We start from the raw sequence: 22654 nt of genomic DNA on the forward strand, positions 1-22654 counted from the left end.
GGCCCTGACTGTCCTACTTCCCTCGGGGGAGGCAGACTCTGAGCAACTCGTATCAGGAAAGGAGGCCGTGGCCCAGGTGACCCCAGCCTCAGCGGCACTGGCTCGGGGCACCCTGAGACCCACGCACGTGGCGTCCTGGGGCACCAACCACTGCCAGGCGGAAGCAGGCGCGGGGCTTGTCCCCGTCCATCCCTCCCCCGCCCCACCCCCCAACAGCCACTCTCAGCTTGGGCCGCGCCTCAGGAGGACCCAGGCTGTTTCTCTTGCCCATCTTCCCCTGTGGCTGCAGTGTCGCCTGTGCTGGACTGTGGCTACTGCCTCATTGGGGGCATGAAGATAACCAGATTCATCTGCAAAAACGTGGGCTTCAGCGTGGGCAAGTTCTGTATCATGCCTAAGAAGAGCTGGCCGCCGCCCAGCTTCAGGGTGAGTGCTCACAGCGCTTCCTGGGAAAAAAGCAAGTCCATCGAATGCAGTAACCCCTGTGAGGGACTTGCTCGAGTGCCCCTGGGGCTGGAAACGCAGTGGATAGAATTGTAGAGCCGCAGTCCCTTAAGAATCAAGAGGGAAAGAGTATAGCACTGTAGTTCCTATTATACTCCTAATACCTGTGTGACTCTGGGCAGGTCCCATCACCTCTCCTATCCTTCAAGGCCTGGACAGGTCCCATCACCTCTCCCGTCCTTCAAGGCCTGTCTTGGATGTCACTATACCCATTCATTCGTTCACTGAGTCAATCAGTCAGTCATTATCGTGGCAAATGTTTGACTATAGCAGAGGTCACAAATCGGAAGCTCTTTGGTTGAATTTTGTGGTCATGTTTATTTGGCACAGGGCCTCAAAACATTTTTGAGCTAACGTTGCTTGAAACTGAAAGTGTTAGTCGCTCAATCATGTCTGACTCTTTGCGACCCCATGGACTGTAGCTCACGAGCTCTTCTATCCATGGGATTCTCCAGGCAAGAATACTGGAGTGGGTTGCCATGCCCTCCTCCAGGGGATCTTCCTGTCCCAGGGATTGAACCCGGGTCTCCCATGTTGCAGGCAGATTCTTCAACATCTGAGTCAGTAGAGAAATCCAGCATTGCTTAAAAACATATATTGAATCAACATTTAAAGATACAGAGATTTCAGGAAGCTTCCTGGCTATCCAGTGGGTAGGGCTCTGCACTTCCACTGCAGGGGGCTCGGGTTCAATCCCTGGTTGGCGAATCAAGATCCCACATGCTATGCTGAAAAAAAAAAAATAGATATCATATAAAATGTACATTTCCACTTTCTCTGAAACATTGGAAGATGTGCAGCCCTGGGCCAGGATCCACTGTGGCCCTGTCAGCTGGAGTTGAGAAGCAGGGCGTGTGCACATGCCCGCCCCCGCCCCACCGCCCCACCGTTTGCCCAGGCTCCCTCCCACCCCGCATCCCGCATGGCAGCCAAGTGCTGACAACGCTGATCGTCACGCTCGTGCACACCATTGTCTTTCTCAGAGGAGAGATACCTTGCTTTCTGTGCATCTCTGGAAACAAGCGATAAATCCAGGAGACCACATGTTCCCCGAGACATTTCACTCATAGCTGTCACGTGCCAGGGACCTGGAGGCATGGGCTTGTGTCCCTGCATGCTGGCGGCTTCCTGTGTAGGCATCGAGGCTGCAGGTCTGCTGACAAGTCGGCAGCTTCCTTCAGGACCTCATGGCCAGGGCTGGGTTGGGAATGGAGGCGGACACGGAAGCCGGCATGAGCCACGCAGGGTGCTGCAGTAGGGAAGGGACTGTGCGAGGGAGCCCGCGTCGTGGGGAGACCTTCCCACACACCTCCTGCTTTGTGTCTGAAACCCTTGTCAGTGCTCTTCTTGTGCCTCCAACCAATAGGCAGCTCTTTGCAGATGCTCCATGATGTACTCGTCTTTAAACGACAGAACCCCATCTGGTGCAGATTGAGTAAGTGCTTGCTGAATGGATGCGTCTCAGTTTCTTCATGAACAGGGGACTGGATGATCCATAAGAGCCTTCAAATCACAACATGGATGTTTGGAGAGACATGGGTCATCTGAGCAAGAGACTTCACAGTTCCTTTCATGCTGTTGGATCATCTTCTGCTTTTCTTTAAGGCCGTTGTCACCATCGGCTTTGTTGAGGAGCCTCCCTTTGGGATCCTGCCGTCGGTGTTTGAGCTGGTTCCAGGGCAGGCCGTATTCATGGAGGTAGGTGATGAGACAGTAGCAGGTACTTCCACCTCTTTAGGATCGGTTGCTGCTTCCTCATTTGCTTGCTTGATTTCCTTTGCCTCTGTGGGGTGTTTTGTTTTGTTTTGTTTTGTTGGACTGTGCTGCATGGCTTATGAGATCTTAGTTCCCCGACCAGGGATTGAACCCAGGCTCTTGGCAGTCAGAGTGCTGAGTCCTAACCACTGGACCACCAGGGAATTCCCACCTTTGTGTTTTCATGACCCAGATGTCCACTCCCAGGTCCAAGCCTTGGTGGTTTCTATAAATTTTGTTTACTGATTGGGATGTTGTTTGTTAGAAAACTTATTTATACTGCTGCTACTGCTAAGTCACTTCAGTCGTGTCTGACTCTGTGCGACCCCATAGACGGCAGCCCACCAGGCTCCCCCATCCCTGGGATTCTCCAGGCAAGAACACTGGAGTGGGTTGTCATTTCCTTCTCCAATGCATGAAAGTGAAAAGTAAAAATGAAGTCGCTCAGTCGTGTCCGACTCTTAGCGACCCCGCGGACTGCAGCCTATAAGGCTCCTCCGTCCATGGGATTTTCCAGGCAAGAGTTCTGGAGTGGGGTGCCATTGCTTTCTCCATACTTCCAAATAAATAGATTCACATGATTAAAAATTCAAAATATGCAAATAGATGCATGGTGAAATGCTGCCTCTCCCCCCACCTCCTTGGCCACCCAGAGGCCACAGCCTTCTGGATGCCTTTGTAGGCGTATGTGATGACTACATAAACACATGTTTTTTTCTTTCCTATGTTTCCATTCTTCTTCACACAAATTGTTGCCCACTCTATGTTCTGCACCATGTACTTCCCACACCTCATTTTTTCTAGCTGCATAGTATTCCACTGTGTGTATGAATTGTAATTTAGGTCAGCCATCTCCTGCTGATGGATATGAAGATTATTTCTGATCTCTGGCCATCTCAGGGAATAGCTTATACAGGCATCACTCTGTCCTACCTGCAGGATACAGTCCTTGTTGTGTATTTGCTGACTTAGGGCCTCTGCCCTTCTAATTATGGTACATGTTGCCAAAATCCTCACCATTTGGAATATATTATTTTATACTTCCAACAAAGTATATGAAGGTGCTGCCTGTTTTCTCATATCTTTGCCAATACAATATGTTATAAAACTTTTAAAAAATCTGTTACCATGGACATTTTAAAACATATACAGGGAATTCCTTGGGGGTCCAGTAGTTAGGAGGCTGTGCTTACCTTGCAGGGAGCATGGCTTTGATCCCTGGTCAGGAAACTTAAGATTCCACCAGCTTTGTGGCTCAGTCAAAATAATAATCATCATAATACTAATAATCTGAAAATTAATAGATATATACGTGTATATGTGTGTGTGTATATATGTACACATAGACACACATATAACAGAATTACCTTGCCGTACACTTGAAACTAACCTAACATTGTAAGTCAACTATACTTAAAAGGACAGAAGTCCAACTGGCCAAGCCCCCCCTCCAAAAAAACCCATATAAAAAAAATAGAATAGTTTAAGGATCACCCAGGTGCTCATTACCCAGCTTCAACTTTTCTCAACTCTTGGCCAACCTCATTGGCTTTATATTCCTCCGTCTCTTCCCACCAAACCCTACCCCGCCCCATTAGAGTAGTTTGAAGAAAATTAAGACATCCTGTCACTGCGTTCATGATCTCTAACTTTCTGCTCTTTGCCAGTAGGAGGCGTGAAACTTTTTCAGGCTGGTTTGCGTTTCCATTTTTGATCATGAATGAGGTTAAACATGTTGTTAAGAGCCATTTTTATTTCCGTCTCTGTGAATTCTCTCTCCATATCCCGGAGCCTGGGCTGGACCCCAGGGAGATGGCCAGGAGGGGAGGCCCGAGGCAGGGGGTGCGGCCGAGAGGAGGAGGTGATGGGGAAGAAGCCCCTTCACGGGAGGCTGCAGGACAACCCTTTCCTCCCCAGGTCCTGTTCCTCCCAACCAGCCTGGGAAAGGCAGAGCAGACCTTTGTCATCGTGTGTGACAACTGCCAGATAAAGGAGCTGGTGGCCACAGGTGGGCGTGGTGCACTCCCAGGGCGGGGGTCCGGTCCGTGGCTGTGGGGAGGGGAGCGGTGGTGCACTTGGAATGCTGCAGCCTCCGGGCACTGGGCTCCGGTTTGGGGCCACTTGCTCTGGCCAGACCTTATAGACCAATGCCAGTGTGGCCCTCAGGCCTGTCCCAAGGGGCCCTCTAGTGCAACAGAGATGGAAACCTGGAGGACAGTCTTTCATCGTGTCACTTTGAAACTCACCTAGACCTTTGGGGACCTGCCAGTGACTCACACGGAAACAGCCAGGGCGCCCCTAGGTTTCTGCAGTTAGAAGGGCCGGCCTCCTGCATTTCCTCGGGCGCCCCGTTCCTTCCTGGCACCTGTCTGCCTACCATCTACCCAGTTCACCCAGCAGGCATTAGTTGAGTGCCCATTACGGGCTCGGTTAGCAGAGTCACCTCCTGTTGGTCTGTGACAGTGTGACAGCATGAGTCTGTACGCTGTTGGCTCGCTGTTCCCGTGTGTGTGCACTTCCTGGGGTCACAATCGTGGCCAGTTGGTTGCATGTGGATGGTGACCTGGGTCCTGTGACAGCCTTCTGCCAGAGTCCTGACTTCAGCCCTCATGAAACTTTGCTCCCCCAACCTTGTCAGGAGTTGGACAGCTGGTTGCTCTGGATCTGATCTATATTTCTGGTGAGAAAAGTCAGCCAGAGCCTGGAGAGCTCACAGACTTAACAGCCCAGTACTTCATACGCTTTGAACCTGAAAACCTTCAGTCCACGGCCAGCAAACTGCTGATTATTAGAAACGCCACGTGAGTGACGCCTGTGCGGGACCCCAGCACACACCCCGCTCCCTCCTCACCTGGCCTGACATCCTGAATCTGAGCACAGGATGGGAGGATCCGGATGTGCACTGTTCATCATGGTACTTGCTAGCCATATGTGACCATTTAAATGGAAATGAACTAAAATAAAATGCAAAATTCGCTTCTTCAGTGGCGCCAGCCACATGTGAAGCGCTCAGTGCATGGGTAGCTAGGGGCTCTCATATTGGACAGAGCAGGTCTGCAAGATGTCCAGCACTGCAGGGAGTCCTACTGAGCAGTGTTGCTCTCGATCCTCTGCGTGTTAAGTCACCTTGGTCATGTCTGACTCTTTGCAGCCCTAGGGACTGTATAGCCCACCAGGCTGCTGCATCCATGGGCCTCTCCAGGCAAGAATACTGGGGTGGGTTGCCATGCCCTCCTCCAGGAAATCTTCCCAAGCCAGGGGTCGAGCCCATGTCTCTTACGTCTCCTGCATGGGTTCTTTACCACTAGCACCACCTGGGAAGCCCCTCTGGTCCATCCTTAACCGGGAATGGTTTTCCAGAGAATTCCTGCCTGGCCTATGAGGGGAACTCTCTCACATCCCAGGGTCAGACAGCTGAAGGTCTGTGGGTTCAGCTGTCAGTGCCATTTATTCTCTGACCATCCTCTGAGCCTCTCCATTATGCCAGGGCAGACCGCAGGGTGCCTCCTGGCTTACTGTCCCCATGACCCAGGCCTTACACAGGGTCTGTTACCTGGCACAAGGAGCAGTTCTCGCCTGCCGTCTCCCGCCCCACACACACCTGCCATCAGCAGCAGGGGGTGGGAGGGCTGGTCGGCAGAATTGGGCCGCGGCCTTGGCTCCACTGCCTACTGTCAGGGGCGCCCCCGCAGGCACGTGGAGCTGGCCTTCCACTGGCAGATCATGAAGCCCAACCTGCAGTCCCTGATGCCCGGAGAAACCTACAGCACAGACAGCATCAAGTACCACCCAGACAGGGAGACGGCCTTCTGCATCACCCCCAAGATGGGCGTTCTCAGCCCCCACACGGACCACGAGTTCATCCTGAGCTTCTCCCCGCAAGAGGTTCAAATGGGGCCATCTTGGTGGCTGCCCACGATTGGGTCATGCAGGTTTCACCCTCCATCCCTGTTCTTTGGTGACATCGAAGCCACAGCTGACCCTGTGGAGACCCCTGGTGTCCTGCCAAGGCCAGCGCTTAGCCAAGAGTGGGGCTAGTGGGTGGGCTTGGTGTGTGCAGGACGAAGCAGCTCGTCTTGCCTGGTCCCCATCCCACACACCCTGTCCTGAGCAAGTCTGGCCTCACTTCGACTCTAGTGTCTTCCATGTTTCTGCTCCATCAAAGGTGTTACCATTCCTGCCCAGCTAACAGAAGCTTCCAGGCAGTGAGGTGGGGTCCCCCAGGGCAAGGCTCACACAGCCCTTGATTCCCAAAGTGAAGCCCTGTATGTTATAGGCGAGGGTGGAGCAGGAGGGGGGTTCCCAGCATCCCTTGTTGGTAAGACAGCCGGTCTGCCTCTCAGCCCGTCATTCAGCCCCTGATGCTGTCTGTCCCAGGAAGGCTTGATGCTTTAGACACATTGAGGGCACTGCCAAGGGCCTTCCTGTCCCCCAGGCCCAGCTGAAGTGGGCATGCCAGTCTTGAGACTGCAGTGGCCCCCAGTCCCTGAGTCAAGGCTCACATCCTAGCAGCCCCATTTCCCCCAGTGTGGGGAGAGGCTCCAGGGAAGCAGTGTTGTGTCTCAGGAAGGCGTCTGTGGTGGCCAGGCCCCAGGGAGGATTGCTGCTGTGACTCGAGCCTTCCCTGGGGCGGGCTTTCTTCTTCAGGGTGTTGTGTTTATCTTGCAGCCAAGGGATTTTCACAGTGTGCTCCAGATGGTGCTGGAGGAGGTCCTAGAGCCCGTGAGGTGAGCAGGACCCAGGCCCTTGGCTGAGGGGTGGGCACCAGGCCTGCCCTCCCATGGAGGATGCTGGAGGGGGAGGCACCAGAACTGAGTGGATGAGCCCCTGACCCCCAGCAGGCTTTGGCAGGTGAGAGCTCCTGACCTTGCCCTGGCACCAGGCTTGGAGCGGGCTCTGCATGCAGGGAACAGCTCTCTGACTGTGCACCCTGGAACCTGGAAACGGTGCTCTGTGCTCACGGTTGCTACCAGTGGCCCCTGGGGGGTGGTGCTAATGGAGGAAGGAGTTGGTGACATGTCTGCCAACTCTTCCCTAAGCAGGCTGTTGCTGGGGGGTCCCTGGTCAGCTGCTGGGGAGTTCCAGGCTGGTGCGGCTGCACTGTGGTCCCTGGAAACACAAGGAGGGAACTCGGTCCTGGCCTGCAGTTGAGCTGCCAGCACGGCTGCAGGCATTCGCTTGTTTCAGGGCATTGCTGACACCTCCAATTTCGGGGGGCTCGGTAGCTGTGGGCAGGGCGTGCTTTCCTTTCACAGGACCAGAGATGGGGACACGATGACTCTTAGCTTATGGTGGGTTTGTGTTCAGTTTGGACTTGGAAAACTCCAAGGACCCCTTGTACTGCATGGATGACGTGATCGTCCTGGAAATCGAGGTGAAGGGCTCAGTCGAACCTTTCCAGGTTCTCCTAGAACCGTATGCCCTCATCATCCCTGGGGAGAACTATATTGGCATAAACATAAAGAAGAATTTTAAGGTAGGTGGTTGTCTCTCCCCGGCCTGGACTGGTTGAGATGGTGCTGAACTCGGCACAAGTTCCTGGACTCAGAGGTCTTTGGCCTGATACGTTACCCACAAACCCTGTTGGTGCTGTCGAGTGGCTGGGAATTAGCTGGGAGGGTTTGGAGAGGACCTTTTCTGAGCCCCAAACCCCTCAATCCTTTAGCAAGTACAGTCTCCCAGGGAGCCCAGGTTGGGGTGTGTCTTTCAGATGTGGAACAACAGCAAGTCAGCCATCAGGTACACATGGGGGAAGATCAGTGACTGTCACATCATTGAGGTGGAGCCCTGCACGGGGACCATCGGTACTTTGGGGACCACGGGAGGGGCTGGCAGGGGAGGGAGAGCTCATGGTCACAGGAGCCTGGGCAGGAGTTCGAGGCCCCATGATCAGCTCCAGTCACAGCCCAGCCCCGGCCACGACATGAGGGGCCCGACACCTGGGCCAGCCATAGAGGGAGCCTGCCGCCCCTGCACGTCTCCCTGCCTCACCTCACCCTTCTTCTCCCAGAGCCCAGCGAGGTCGAGGATTTTGAGTTGAACTTTACCGGGGGTGTCCCTGGGCCGACGAGCCAGAACCTGCTGTGTGAGATCAAAGATTCTCCCACGCCCGTGGTGTTGCACATCGAGGCGGCCTTTAAGGTGCCTGTGATGGGGCCGGGCGGCTAGGCGGGCTGGAAAGGCGGGGGCCGGGGTAGGGCACCAAGCCCACACCCAGGTGGCCCAGTGACCGGCCCCTCTGGGTGCCTCAGGGGCCGGCCCTGGTCATCGACGTCTCAGCCCTTCAGTTTGGTTTGCTGCGCCTGGGACAGAAAGCCACCAACTTGATCCAGATCCGGAACCTCAGCCAGCTCCCGGCCACGTGGGCCATGAGGGAGAGCCAGGTCTCCCTGCAAGAAAGGCAAGAGGACGTGAGTACTGTCCACCACCTCCTGGGGTGCCACCCCACCCCCAGGCGCAGATTAACCCGTGTGATGTGTGAGCCGTGACACCGAAGCTGGCGCGTTCAGGCTGGGAGAGGAAAAGCCTGACTGGCGACCTTTGCCTGGCAGTGTCCCCCCATTCCCCATCCTCTCTACAGCAGAGCGGAACCCCGGAGACTGGATTTTCCTGTTCCTCTCTCTGCCTTCTGACACAGAAATAGGACAAGGGTTTCTCCCTCTGTCAGAGTAGCCGGCGTCAGGAAGAAAGTGGGCAGCTGAGTTGGGAGGGAAGCTTCCAGGGCCTCGGGAAAAGGGCGGGCGCGCTGCTGGGAGTCCAAGCCTCCCAAGGATCGTGCTTGCAGTTTTGAGGACCTGCCACCAGGTGGTGAGCGTGTGACCCAAACCAAAAAGTTCTCCGAAAGGAAAATCACGGCCACTCAAATGGCACTTGCTTCCTTTTTCTCTAAAAATAGAAAATATTAAAAGTGGCTAAGTATTTACCGTCAACTTCTAAATTAGGGCATCATGTCTAAATACCGTGTTCAGTCCTGAACAAGCCCAAGCCACAACACCAGCAGGCCCAGGAAGTCACTGACTCACCACACCCACTCTTCACACGTGGGCGCGGTCGCAGCACGTGAGAGACTCTGGCCAGGTCAAGAGGGTCTGACCCTCCCTCTAGCGGCAGCTCACCCAGGTTCCCCTGCTGCCCACTTCCTTTCCCCTTGAAAGCTATCCCTCTTCCCCTGGTAGCCTCGCTTCTCCCTTGGGCACTCTGAAACTGAGAAGTGAAGACAGTTTTGTATCGAGTGACCAAAACCACTGCCACGGGATCTGTTGCACAGGCTTGGAGTTAATGCTGGATATCCCCAGGGCTCACTGATCACCCTGCCTGGCTCGTGGAGCCAGAGACTGAGACTGGGACGGGGGAGGGCAGGCGTTCTTAGTAACCTTCTATTCAAATGAAACCTTCAACAGAAACCCAAGATCTAGAGTAGAGTGTGAACCAGAGGCCCCCTGATCAGGCACCCTGCCTCTCCCCACATCCCACCCCCCGCTCTAGGACTTTTGGGGAGTCCCTGGGATTTCCCAGAGCACAGTTGGAAACTTACGGACCTCAGCCAGCCTCCTCATTGGATAGATGATATAGAGAGGGTTGGGGGCTTCCCCAGGGCCACACTGCTACAAAGTGGCAGAATCATATCAGATCCCATTTCCCTGATTCCCAGTCTGTGTTTTTCCTCCCACTGTGAAGAATAACTAGTGACAGATAGTGAAGTTGCTCAATCGTGTCCGACTCTTTGCGACCCCATGGACAGTAGCCCACCAGCCTCCTCTGTCCATGGGATTTTCCAGGCAAGAATACTGGAGTGGGTTGCCATTTCCTTCTCCAGGGGATCTTCCCGACCCAGGGATCAAACCCAGGTCTCCCGCATTGTAGGCAGATGCTTTACCGTCTGAGCCACCAGGGAAGTCCAAATATATTTTATAATTGAAGTAATTATCAATTTCATGGTGTATTAAGATTTATGTCCAAATTGAAGCTGGTAGCAATCTCTATAGTTCTCTGTACTGTATTCTTGTGAACTCTCCAAATATTGAGAATTGGGGTTTGTTGGATGTGCCCAAGTCGGATCCAGAAACCCAGCTCCAGACCAAAGCCTGCCCCTGCATCACATACACACGTGCCTTGGGCTGCATGTGAAATGGAGTGCATGTGGAAAACAATGAATGAAGAACACAAAGGAGCTCTTCCCTTCCCAGCTCAGCTTGGACCCAACGCTCAGGAGAGAGACTACTTTTCCTGAGGTGTAGGCCAGCCCTACTCCCCAACCCCCCAGTGCCTGGGCAGTGAAGCCTCTGTAGCGAGAAAGCACAGGGCCCAAGACAGCACAGCACCGCTGCCAGGGCGGGAGGCGGGGTGGGTCAAGGCAGGGGCAGCCAGGTCACCCTGCAGGCAGGTGCCTTGTACTCATTCATGGTCTTGGTCTCAAGGAAGAAGGAGACGAGAGAGGAGTTATGTTGTTCCTGGTTGTGATCTTTCAATGCCCAGTGACACCCTGCTAGTCACTGTGACCCATCCAGGGGTCCTGGGGCATACACTCAAGGGCACTGTAGTCCCCGAGCCTTCTCCCTTCCCTTTTAGTGCCTGGTACGGGGCAGGAGGTGGACACGTCAGGTAAATGTGAACTAACTGCTGTGGGGGATTAGGTGAGGGGGTGACCATGTGGGGAAGGGATCACATGGGTGTTACCAAAACCAAACTTGGGCCCTGATCATCCCCATGCAGGAAAGCCGATCTACTGACACTCGGTTGTGGTGAAGGAAAGTGTAGCGTTTATTGTAAGGTGCCAGACAAGGAGAACGTGTGGCTCACACTCAAAAAGCCCCGAACTCCCGAAGGCTTTCAGCCAAACGTTTGTAAAGACCAGGTGACAGGTTGCAGAGTACATGGGCAGCTCGTGCACAGTTCTCTGGTTGATGACAAGGTAGCGTCACAGCGATTAACGTTATCAGTCCTCAGGCTCCAGTACATCGAGGGACTGTGCACCCATGGTCATCAAGTAGTTAACTTCTTCCATTTGGTGGTGGTTTAAGCATCTGTAAAACAACTTAGGAAACGTGCACCAGTTACAATTTTCTAGGTGTTTCAGAGAGGAACTAAAGCAGAGGATATGAGGGAGGGGTCTGTCCCGAGAAGACACAGTTATAAGTGCAAGGACACATCTGTGGCCACGCAGAAGCCTGGGCCCTGCCGCAGTCTGGGAGCTCGTCCTTCCTTCCTTGGAGCCGCAGCTCCTGACCCGCACCTGCACAGTGGGGCGGGCAGACCGCTCAGAGCCACCACGCCAAAGGCGCCTCCCTCTGCCTTCCACCTCCTTTCCTTGGAGACTCACTTTTCATCATCTTCTCCTCTTCATCCTGAGCACTTAGTCATCTGTGCTCCCCCATCCACTTGTCTTCTTCTGCACCCTGGAAGTGCTCAGGGGGCTGGGGGGCGCAGCTTGGGGGTGACCCTGGTTGGTCATGGCCAGCCCCCAATTCTGCAGTTCCAAGTGTCCCCACTGCTCACCCTTCTCCCCATCAGGTGTCTCCCTTCGACATCGAGCCATCGAGTGGCCAAGTTCAGCCGCTGGGGGAGTGCAGAGTGAGCATCACCTTGGAGGCCCGGCACTGCCAGCGTCTGCAGACTGTCCTGGAGCTGGAGGTGGTAGACGGGGCCTGGAGGTAAGGGGATGCAGGGAGCCTGTACAACACACGCTGCATATTCACGGCATATTTATTTATATCGTATGTAGTTACGTGTTTATAGATGTTTTGGAATTTAAAGGTATTGATAAGATGTTTATATTATAAAATTTAGAAATTACAAAAAAAGAAAATGAAAATGATCCATAATCTATTACCTGGAGATCATTCACTAGTAATATTATGGGGTATATGTATCCTTCTAGTGTATGTTCTTGCCTGGAGAATCCCAGGGATGCGGAAGCCTCGTGGGCTGCCGTCTATGGGGTCGCACAGAGTTGGACACGACTGAAGCGACTTAGCAGCAGCAGTGTATGTGTGCTAAAGGAATGGGCAGTAATGCAACCACTTGGGACAACGTTTTGTTACCTGGTGGAAGGGTGACCGTACTCTTGGTCCAGCGTTAGTCCTTCTGGATATAGTTGCAGAGAAACTTCCACGTGTGCAGTGGGAGCCCTGTGCTCATCCTGGAAGGCTCATAGCTGGACCGTTAATGATAGCGAAAAGCTGGAAACAGCCAGTGTTCATCAGCAGGAGAATGGATGCAAAATAACCGGCAGACTTTTTCTTTTGTTGGGATTCAGGTGACTCGTTACATTGTGTAAGCTTAAGGTGTACGATGTACTGACCTGAGGCTTCCCAGAGGGTGCAGTGGTTAAGACTCGCACTTGCACTGCCTGGGGCACGAGTTCCATCCCTGGTTGGGGAACTGAGATGTCCCACAAGCTGCACAGTGCAGCCAAAAAAAAGAAAATACTGACCTGATCCATTTATATGTTTCAGCATGATTGCCGTTAAGTATTAGCTTACACTTCCATCACTTGATGTAATTATATTTTCCTTTTTGTGGTGAGAATAATCAAGTCTCCCAGCAGGTGTGATGTATATAATACAGTATTGTACATAATCACCATACTTCCCATTAGGTCCCCAGGACTTGTTCACATATTGGAAATTTGTACCCTTAAACAGCATCTCTCCTGTTGGCCCAGCCCCAGCTGCTGGAAACCACCGTGCCACTCTCTATTTCTTTTGGCTTTTTTAGATTCTAGATGTAAGTGAGATCATAGAGAATTTGTCTTTCTCTGACTTACCTCACTTAGCACAGTGTCCTCAAGGTCCATCCATGTTGTTGCAAATGGCAGAATTTCCTTCTTTCTCATGGCTGAATAATATTCCATTGTATGCAGAAACCACCTCATCTTTATCCGCTCATCTGTTGACAGACACTTAGGTGCCTCTCTACCTTGGCTATTGTGAATAATGCTGCAGTCAACATGGGGATGCAAATATCTCTGTGATATCCTGCTTTCATTCGCTTTGGATATATACTCAAAAGTGCAGTTGCTGGGTCAGATGGTAGTTTTACTTTTAATACTTTGAGGATCCTTCATACCTTTTCTGTTGTGACTGAACCAATTTACATTCCTACCAGTGGTGAACAAGGGTTCCCTTTTCCCCACTTCCTCAGCAACATTTGTTACCTTCTGTCTTACTAAAGATAGCAGTTCTAACAGGGGTGAAGTCATATCTCATTGTGATTTTGATTTGCATTTCCCTGATGCGTAGTGATACTGAGCATCTCTTCAGGTACCTGTTGGCTACTTGGATGCCTTCTTTCTGAAAATGTCTAGTTCCTCTGCCCATTTTTAAATTTGAGTTCTTTACCACTGTGCTACCTGGGAATGGGAAGGCACAAAGGTCTAGGCTTATTGAAACAATTTCTTTGCTATGCATCTTAATGAATTCAGGAATTCTATCCCAAATTCCACTCAGGGTGCACTGTTGGGAACAGGTCCAGTGTCTGCTGGCTTGATGGTTGCAGCATCCTTTGTTTACTGAAATGGCAGACTGCATTCTTTGTCGTCCACAGCATGCAAATGCTTCTCTCACTTGGTAGGTTGCATTTTCATTTCGTTCACTGTTTCTTTTGCTGTGCAGGAGCTTTTTAGTTTGACGTAGTCTCACTTGTATATTATTTTTTATAGGCTTTCTATTTGATTTATTTTGGTGGGATGCACAGCATGGCCTGTGGTGTGCAGGAGCTTTGATCCCAAACAGAGGTCACACCTGCGCCCCTTGCAGTGGAAGCACAGAGTCTTAACCACTGGACCGCTAGGGAAGCCCCTCACTTGTTCATTTCTGCTCTTGCTGTTTTTTGGTACTTTCGGTGTCAGATCCAAAAAAACATTCCTCAAGATCTTGAGGAACTTCTTCCCTGTGTTTTCATCTAGGTGTTTTATAGTATCAGGTCTTATGTTTAAGTCTTCAGTCCATTTCAAGTTAGTTTTTGTGAGTGGTATAAGATGAGGGTTCAATTTCGTTTTTCTACATGTGGTTATCCACTTTTCCCAATACCATTTGTTGAAGAGAGTGTCTTTTCCCCATTAGGTGTTTTTTTAAATTGAAGTAATAGTTAATTTACAATGTTGTGTTAATTTCAAATGTATAGCAAAGTGACTCGGTTATATATATATACATATATTTGTGTATATATATTCTTTTTTATATATTTATATTATTTTTCAGATTCCTTCCCATTATAGTTTACTATAGAATATTGAGTATAGTTCCTTGTGCTGTATAGTAGCTCCTTGCTGTTTACCTGTTTAATATATAGGACTGTGTATATGTTAATCCCAAACTCCTAATTTATCCTCCCCCCACACTCCACCCCTACTGTCATCTTTGATAACCATAAATTTGTTTCCTATCTCTGTAAGTCTATTTCTGATTTTATAAGTTCATTTGTATCTTTTTTTTTTTTTAGATTTTACCTATAAGTGATATCATATGATACTTGTCTTATCATATGACTGACTTCTTTTAGTGTAATCATCTCTGGGTCCATCCATGTTCTTACAAATGGCATGACTTCATTCTTTTATGGCTGAGTAATAGCCCACTGCATATATGTAGCACATCTTCTTTATCCATTCATCTGTCGATGGACATTTAGCTTGCTTATTGTAAACAGGGCTGCAGTGGACGTTGGGATGGGTGCATGTAACTTTTCAGGTAAGACTTTTCTCAAGATACATACATGTCCAGGAGTGGGATTGCTGAATCATATGGTAGCCATATTTTTATTCTTTAAAAACCTTCATAATATTTTCCATTGTGGCTGCAGCAATTCACATTTCCACCAACACTGTAGGAAGGTTCCCTTTTCTCTACACGCTCCACAGCACTTATTGTTTGTAGACTTTTTGATGATAGCCATTCTGATGTGAGGTAATACCTCATGTGGTTTTGATTAGCATTTCTCTAATAATTAGCAACGTTGAGCGGCTTTTCACGTACCTGTTGGCCATCTCTGTGTCTTTGGAGAAATGTCTGTTTAGATGTTCTTGGCTTTCTTGTCAAATATTAGTTGAGTGTATATGTGGTCCCCTTCATGGATCACAGCCTTGTCATGCCAAAGGGGCTTGCATAACTCAGTGGAGCTATGAACCATGCCGTGCAGGGCCACCCAAGACAAAATGTGGTCCCCTGGAGGAGGGAATGGCAAACCACTGCAGTATTGGAGACACAAGAACCCCATGAGCAGATGAAAAGACAAAAAGATACGACACTGAAAGATGAGCTCCTAAGGTTGGAAGGTGTCCAGTATGCTATTGGGGAAGATCAGACAGCAGTTACTAATAACTTCAGAAAGAATGAAGCAGCTGGGCCAAAGTGGAAACGACGCTCAGTTGTGAATGTGTCTGGTAGTGAAAGTGAAGTCCAGTGCTGTAGAGAATAGTGTTGCATAGGAACTTGGAATGTTAGGTCCATAAATCAAGGTAAACTAGATGTGGTCAAGCAGGAGATGGCAAGAGTGAACATCGATATCTTAGGCATCAGTGAACCAAAATGTGCAGGAATGGGCGAATTTAATTCAGATGAACATTTTATCTACTTTTGTGGGCAAGAATCTCATAGGAGAAATGAAGTAGCCCTCCTAGTCAACAAAAGAGTCCTAAATGCAGTACTTGGGTGCAGTCTCAGAAAGGACAGAATGATCTTGCTTCCTTTCCAAGGCAAATCATTCAGTATCACAGTAATCCAAGTCTGTGCTCCAACCACTAATGCCAAAGAAGCTGAAGTTGAACAGTTCCATGAAGACCTCCTAGAACTAACACCAAAAAAAAAATATCCTCTTCATCATAGGGGATTGAAATGCAAAAGTAGGAAGTCAAGAGAAGATACCTGGAGTAACATTTGGCCTTGGAGTATAAAGTGAAGCAGGTTAAAGGCTAATGGAGTTTTGTCAAGAGAACATGCTGGTCATAGCAAAACCCTCTTCCAACAACACAAGAGATGACTCTACACATGGACATCATCAGATGGTCAATACCAAGATCAGATTGATTTTGTGCTTTGCAGTTGAAGATGGAGACACCCTATACAGTCAGTGAAAAGAAGACCTGGAGCTTCAGATCCAGGTGGCTCAGATCATGAACTCTTTATTGCAAAATTCAGGCTTAAATTGAAGCATGTAGGGAAAACCACCAGGCCATTCAGGTATGACCTAAATCAGATTACAGTGGAGGTGATGGATAAATTCAAGGAATTAGATCTGGTAGACAGAGTGCCTGAAGAACTATGGATGAAGGTACATACAAGAGGCAGTGACCAAAACCATCCCCAAGAAAAAGAAATGCAAGAAGGCAAAGTGATTGTCTGAGGAGGCTTTACAAATAGGTAAGGAAAGAAGAGAAGCAAAAGGCAAGGGAGAAAGGGAAAGATAAACCAAACTGAATGCAGAGTTCCAGAGAATAGCAAGGAGAGATGAGAAGTCCTTTTTAAATGAACAATGCAAAAAAAAAAAAAATAGAGGTAAACAATAGAATAGAAGGGAAAGACTAGAGATCTCATCAAGAAAATAGGAGAGGTCAAGGGAATGTTTCACACAAGCATGGGCACAATAAAAGAAATGGTAAGGATCTAACAGAAGCAGAAGAGGTTAAGAAGAGGTGGCAAGAGTATATAGAAGAACTATATAACGATAACCCTGTATGCGAGACAGCAAGAGACACAGATGTATAGAACAGTCTTCTGGACTCTGTGGTAGAGGGCAAGGGTGGGATGATTTGGGAAAATGGCATTGAAACATGTATAATATCATATGTGAAACAAATCGCCAGTCCAGGTTCGATACATGAGACAGGGTGCTCAGGGCTGGTGCACTGGGATGACCCAGAGGGATGGTATGGGGAGGGAGGTGGGAGGGGGGTTCAGTATGGGGAACACGTGTACACCCGTGGTGGATTCATGTCAATGTATAGCAAAACCAATACAATATTGTAAAATAAATAAATAAATAAAAGCAACTCAAAACAAAACAAAACAAAAAAAGAACTATATAAAAAAGGTCTTAATGACCCAAATAACCACAGTGATGTAATCACTCACCTAGAGCTATACATCCTGGAGTGTGAAGTTAAGTGGGCTTTAGGAAGCATTACTACAGACAAAGCTAGTGGAGGGGATGGAATTCCAGCTGAGCTATTTAAAATCCTAAAAAAATGGTGCCGTTAAAGTGCTGCACTCAGTATACCAGCAAATTTGGAAAACGCAGCAGTGACCACAAAACTGGAAAAGGTCAGTTTTCTTTCCATTCCCAAAGAAGGGCAATGCCAAAGAATGTTCAGACTACCATACAAGTGTGCTCATTTCACATGCTAGTAAGGTTATGCTCAAAATCCTTCAAGCTAGGCATCAGCAGTACATGAACTGAGAACTTCCAGATGTTCAAGCTGGATTTAGAAAAGGCAGAGGAACCAGAGATCCAATTGCCAACATTCATTGGATCATAGAGAAAACAAGGGAATTCCAGAAAAACATCTATTTCTGCTTCACCGACTATATGGAAGCCTTTGACTGTGGGTCACAACAAACTGTGGAAGATTCTTAGAGATGGAAATACCTTACTTGGAAATGCCACCTTACTTGTCTCCTGAGAAACCTGTATGCAGGTCAAGAAGCAACAGTTAGAACTGGACTTGAAACAACAGAGTGGTTCAAAATTAGGAAAGGAGTACACCAAGGCTGTATATTGCCACCCTGCCTATTTAACTTCTATGCAGAGTACATCATGCGAAATGCTGGGCTGGATGAATCACAAGCTGGAATCAAGATTGCCAGGCAGAATATCAACAACCTCAGATATGCAGATGATACTACTCTAATGATAGAAAGTGAAGAGGAACTAAAGAGCCTCTTGATGAGGGTGAAAGAGTAGAGTGAAAAAGCTGGCTTGAAACTCAACAAAATCTAAGATCATGGTATCCAGTCTCACCACTTCATGGCAAATAGAAGAGGAAATAGAGGAAGGAGTAACAGATTTTATTTTCTTTGTGTCCAAAATCACTGTGACTGCAGCCATGAAATTAAAAGGCATTTTCTCCTTGGAAGAAAAACTATAACAAACCTAGACATCATATTAAAAAGCAGAGACATCACTTTGCTGACAAACGTCCATATAGTCAAAGCTGTGGTTTTTCCAGTAGTCGTGTACCCATGTGAGAGTTGGACTATGAAGAAGGGTGAGCGCTGAAGAATTGCTGCTTTCCAATTGTGGTGCTGGAGAAGACTCTTGAGAGTCCTTTCAACTGCAGGGAGATCAAACCAGTCAATCCTAAAGGGAGTCAACCTTCAGTATTCATTGGAAGGATTGATGCTGAAGCTCCAATACTTTGGCTGCCTGATGCAATGAACCGACTCATTGAAAAAGACCCTAATGCTGGGTAAGATTGAAGGCAAAAGGAGAAGCGGGTGACAGAGGATGAGATGGTTAGATAGCATCACTGACTCAGTGGACATGAATTTGAGCAAACTTCTGGAGATAGTGAAGTACAGGAGAGCCTGGCGTGCTACAGTACATGGGTTGCAAAGAGTTGGACACGACTTAGTGACTGAACAACAGCAACAAAAATAGGTGGCATTTTTAAATGAACGAAATACCATAGTATTCTGGGTGGAACACACTGGAGGTTTTGAAGGCTATTAATGATATTCCCTCTCTCATGCTCTTCTTCCTTCCCTCCTTCCTTCTTTTCTGATGGAAAATTTCTTAAATATATAAAAATATTAATAGGATAGTATAATTGAACACTGGTGACTTTGGTCTGGAACAAGTTTGAACGGGGCTTGGGTTCCCAGCCAGAGATTGAGCCCGGGTTGCATTGGTGAAAGCCCCAGATCCTAGCCACTAGAGTGACGAGGGCCCTGGTCCTTCATCTTTGAGAAAAGAATTTCCACAAAGATGGAAGGTAGTGAAGCAAGTAAAGTATTTAGTAAAAGAGTACAGTACGTGTGGGTAGACACAAGGGCAGACTCAGAGGGAGAGTCCCGAGTTGCTGAGTCGTGCCCTTATGACGATTTGAGTTACTTTTATGGGGCGTTTCTTCTGGGTTTCCTGGGGCCGATCATTCTGATGTGCCTGGCTCATGTTTGGCGTATCTCAGGATCCTTCCATGTGCCTGCATGCATCTCTTTGACCTTCAAGGAGCCTTTCTGCACATGTGTGGTCAGGGAGGTCTCCTGACTTCAGGAATGAGAAATATGTGCTCTGGGCAGGGCTCAATGGTAGCTTAGCATCATTCCCCTTTGACCTTCAAGGAGCCTTTCTGTGCATGTGTGGTCAGGGAGATCTCCTGACTTCAGGAATGAAAAATATGTGGTCTGGGCAGAGCCCAGCCTCCTCCCTTAATTGTCCTGCTAGTCTCGTCTTGGAGTTTCAGTCCATAGGGAATAAATCTCCAGTTGCCTTACCTTCAGGGGGCCCTATCTACCTACCTCCTGTCAGATAATGAGCCCCGGTGTATCCATCATCTACCTTCAACGATTATCAAATCATTGCAAATACTGTATCATCCACATGCTTCACCCACTTCTTCCCACCCCTTCTCAAACTATTTTGAAGCATAACATTTATTTTCTTAAGTTGACTGGTGGTAATATTTTGCTTCTTAAGCTGGACGAGGGTGGAACACAGATGTTCTTTTCATTATTATTGTTTTAATCATATATATATTTAAACTGTGTATTTGTTTTGTACTTGTTTCACCATATATTTTGTTATAAAAACACCTAACTGCTTGTTTTAGATCCTCATGAGTACTTGATGTATTCTCCGAAGAGAATGTGCCAGTTTATATGTTCACCTCCAGGCAGTGAGACTACCCATCACCCCAAACCCTCACACGCACAGATATTTCAGACTGTACTTGAACCAGCAACAGGGGGGAAGTCCCAGCAGAGTCTCATTCAAACATGCTTTCCCACGACTACTGTCATGGGTCTCAGGATGAGTCTCTTCACACTCAACTGTAACCTCATGGTTCCTCCTACTCCTTACACAAGATTAAGTCTGTTTTCTCCCAAGGGAGAGTCAATGCCTTTTATTCAGTCTCTGCTTATTTCCTTTCTTATCTGTATTCTTCTTAAAGGACATTGTATTAGTCAGAATATTTACAGTTGCAAGTGACAGAAATATATCAGTTTAGGCAAGAAAGGGGAACCATTGGCTCACATACCTGGGCATTCCTGCCCTGCCAAATCCAGGGGTCCAGCCTCTTGTCTGGGCTTCTACTTCTTGCTCCTTCTCCACCCTCCTTCCCTCTTCCTGCATCCATCCTTCCACACAGCTTCTCTCTCTTGGTTGACCTTTCTCTCCCCTATTGGCAGGGACCCTTGGCCACAATGCCCCAGAGAAGGGGGCCACTTAGAGCTCCAGGCTCATGCACTCCCAGCTAAATAACCTTCATGAAGAATGAAAACGCTTTCTCCAGAGATATAATCTGATTGGATCTCTTTGGTCCCCACCCCCTCCATACACCGCAGTGGGGAGAATCTGGCTCCAAAAGAAGCACTGGGAAAGCTTTCCGGACAGTAAAAACAGGAGCTATCATAGTCCAGCACAAATCTGCTGGATCTATAGTGCATGGATTTAAGCATTTTCCTTGTATACTCTTATCTCTTGGGGTTTTTCTCCTCACAGGGATATGTCCTTGGCCCTGCAGATCACTAACTCGATCTCTGATGGATGCCCCTGTTCCAAGCTCTTTTGTTTGGGAAGTGTTCCTTTTCTGTAGCTATCTGTTCGGTTCAGTTCAATTGCTTAGTCGTATCCAACTCTTTGTGACTCCACGGACTACAGCACGCCAGGCCTCCCCGTCCATCACCAACTCCCGGAGTTCACTCAGACTCACATCCATCGAGTCAGTGATGCCATCCAGCCATCTCATCCTCTGTTGTCCCCTTCTCCTCCCGCCTTCAATCATTCCCAGCATCAGGGTATTTTCAAATGAGTCAGTTCTTCACATCGGGTGGCCAAAGTATTGGAGTTTCAGGTCCAGCATCAGTTCCTCTAACGAATATTCAGGACTGATTTCCTTTATGATTGACTGGTCGGATCTCCTTGCAGTCCAAGGGACTCACAAGAGTCGCCTCCAACACCACAGTTCAAAAGCATCAATTCTTCGGCACTCAGCTTTCTTTATAATCCAACTCTCACATCCATACATGACTACTGGAAAAACCAAAGCTTTGACTAGACAGACCTTTGTTGATAAAGTAATATCTCTGCTTTTTAATATGCTGTCTAGGTTGGTCATAACTTTTTTTCCAAGGAGCAAGCATCTTTTAATTTCATGGCTGCAATCATCATCTGCAGTGATTTTGGAGCCCCACAAAATAAAGTCGGCCACTGTTTCCCCATCTATTTGCCATGAAGTGATGGGACCGGATGCCATGATTTTCATTTTCTGAATGTTGAGTTTTAAGCCAACTTTTTCACTCTCCACTTTCACTTTCATCAAGAGGCTTTTTAGTTCCTCTTCACTTTCTGCCATAAGGGTGGTGTCATCTGCATATCTGAGGTTATTGATATTTCTCCTGGCAATCTTGATTCCAGGTTGTGATTCCTCCACCCCAGCATTTCTCATGATGTACTCTGCATATAAGTTAAATAAGCAGGGTGACAATATACAGCCTTGACGTACTCCTTTTCCTATTTGGAACCAGTCTGTTGTTCCATGTCCAGTTCTAACTGTTGCTTCCTGACCTGCATACAGATTTCTCAAGAGGCAGGTCAGGTGGTCTGGTATTCCCATCTCTTTCAGAATTTTCCACAGTTTATTGTGATCCACACAGTCAAAGGCTTTGGCATAGTCATAATAATGATACACGGGGCAAATATGGTAGCTGCCAATTCCACCGCACTGTCCATCCTTCTCCACCCTGCTCTCCTACTTCTTCTCTTCCTCAGCCATACTTGTGCCCATCTCTCCTTTAATGGTGGACTGCCCTGGTGGCTCAGTGGTAAAGAATCCGCCTGCCGATGTAGGAGACATGGGTTCGATTCCTGGGTCAGGAGGATCCCCTGGAGAAAGAAATGTCAATCCACCATAGTATTCTTGCCTGGAAAATCTCATGGACAGAGGAGTGTGGTGAGCTACAGTCCTTGGGGTTGCAAAAGACACAGCGACTAAACAGCAACAGTTCTTTAATGGTACTCATCCTGTGTGTGAAGTGATATTTCACTGAGGATTTGATTTGAATTTCCCTTATGGCACATAATGCTTAGCATCTTTCAGGAGCTTACTGGCCACTTGTAGATCCTCTTTGGAGAACTGTCTTCTGAATTCTTTGCTCATTTTTTAAAAATAGGGTTATTTGTCATTTTGTTATTGAGATAAAGGTATTCTTTTTCTTTTTTTTTTTAGGTTAAGTGTTCT

General features: G+C 48.5%; 1 protein-coding gene across 2 annotated transcripts in view; it reads left to right on the forward strand.

Annotated features, from left to right (window-relative positions):
* DLEC1 (DLEC1 cilia and flagella associated protein) overlaps positions 1-22654 on the forward strand; it is an 89655-nt gene that overhangs the window by 51210 nt on the left and 15791 nt on the right. For both annotated transcript variants that reach the window (XM_055558596.1, XM_055558597.1), the window contains exons 9-19: positions 290-426; positions 2110-2202; positions 4177-4267; positions 4898-5060; positions 5952-6144; positions 6928-6986; positions 7567-7735; positions 7970-8063; positions 8270-8400; positions 8511-8669; positions 11770-11909. In XM_055558596.1, coding sequence (XP_055414571.1) covers positions 290-426; positions 2110-2202; positions 4177-4267; positions 4898-5060; positions 5952-6144; positions 6928-6986; positions 7567-7735; positions 7970-8063; positions 8270-8400; positions 8511-8669; positions 11770-11909 — 1429 coding nt within the window. The remainder of the gene's footprint in view (positions 1-289; positions 427-2109; positions 2203-4176; positions 4268-4897; positions 5061-5951; positions 6145-6927; positions 6987-7566; positions 7736-7969; positions 8064-8269; positions 8401-8510; positions 8670-11769; positions 11910-22654) is intronic.

This window comes from Bubalus kerabau, chromosome 20 (assembly GCF_029407905.1).
Source record: "Bubalus kerabau isolate K-KA32 ecotype Philippines breed swamp buffalo chromosome 20, PCC_UOA_SB_1v2, whole genome shotgun sequence".
Taxonomy (NCBI): Eukaryota; Metazoa; Chordata; class Mammalia; order Artiodactyla; family Bovidae; genus Bubalus; species Bubalus kerabau.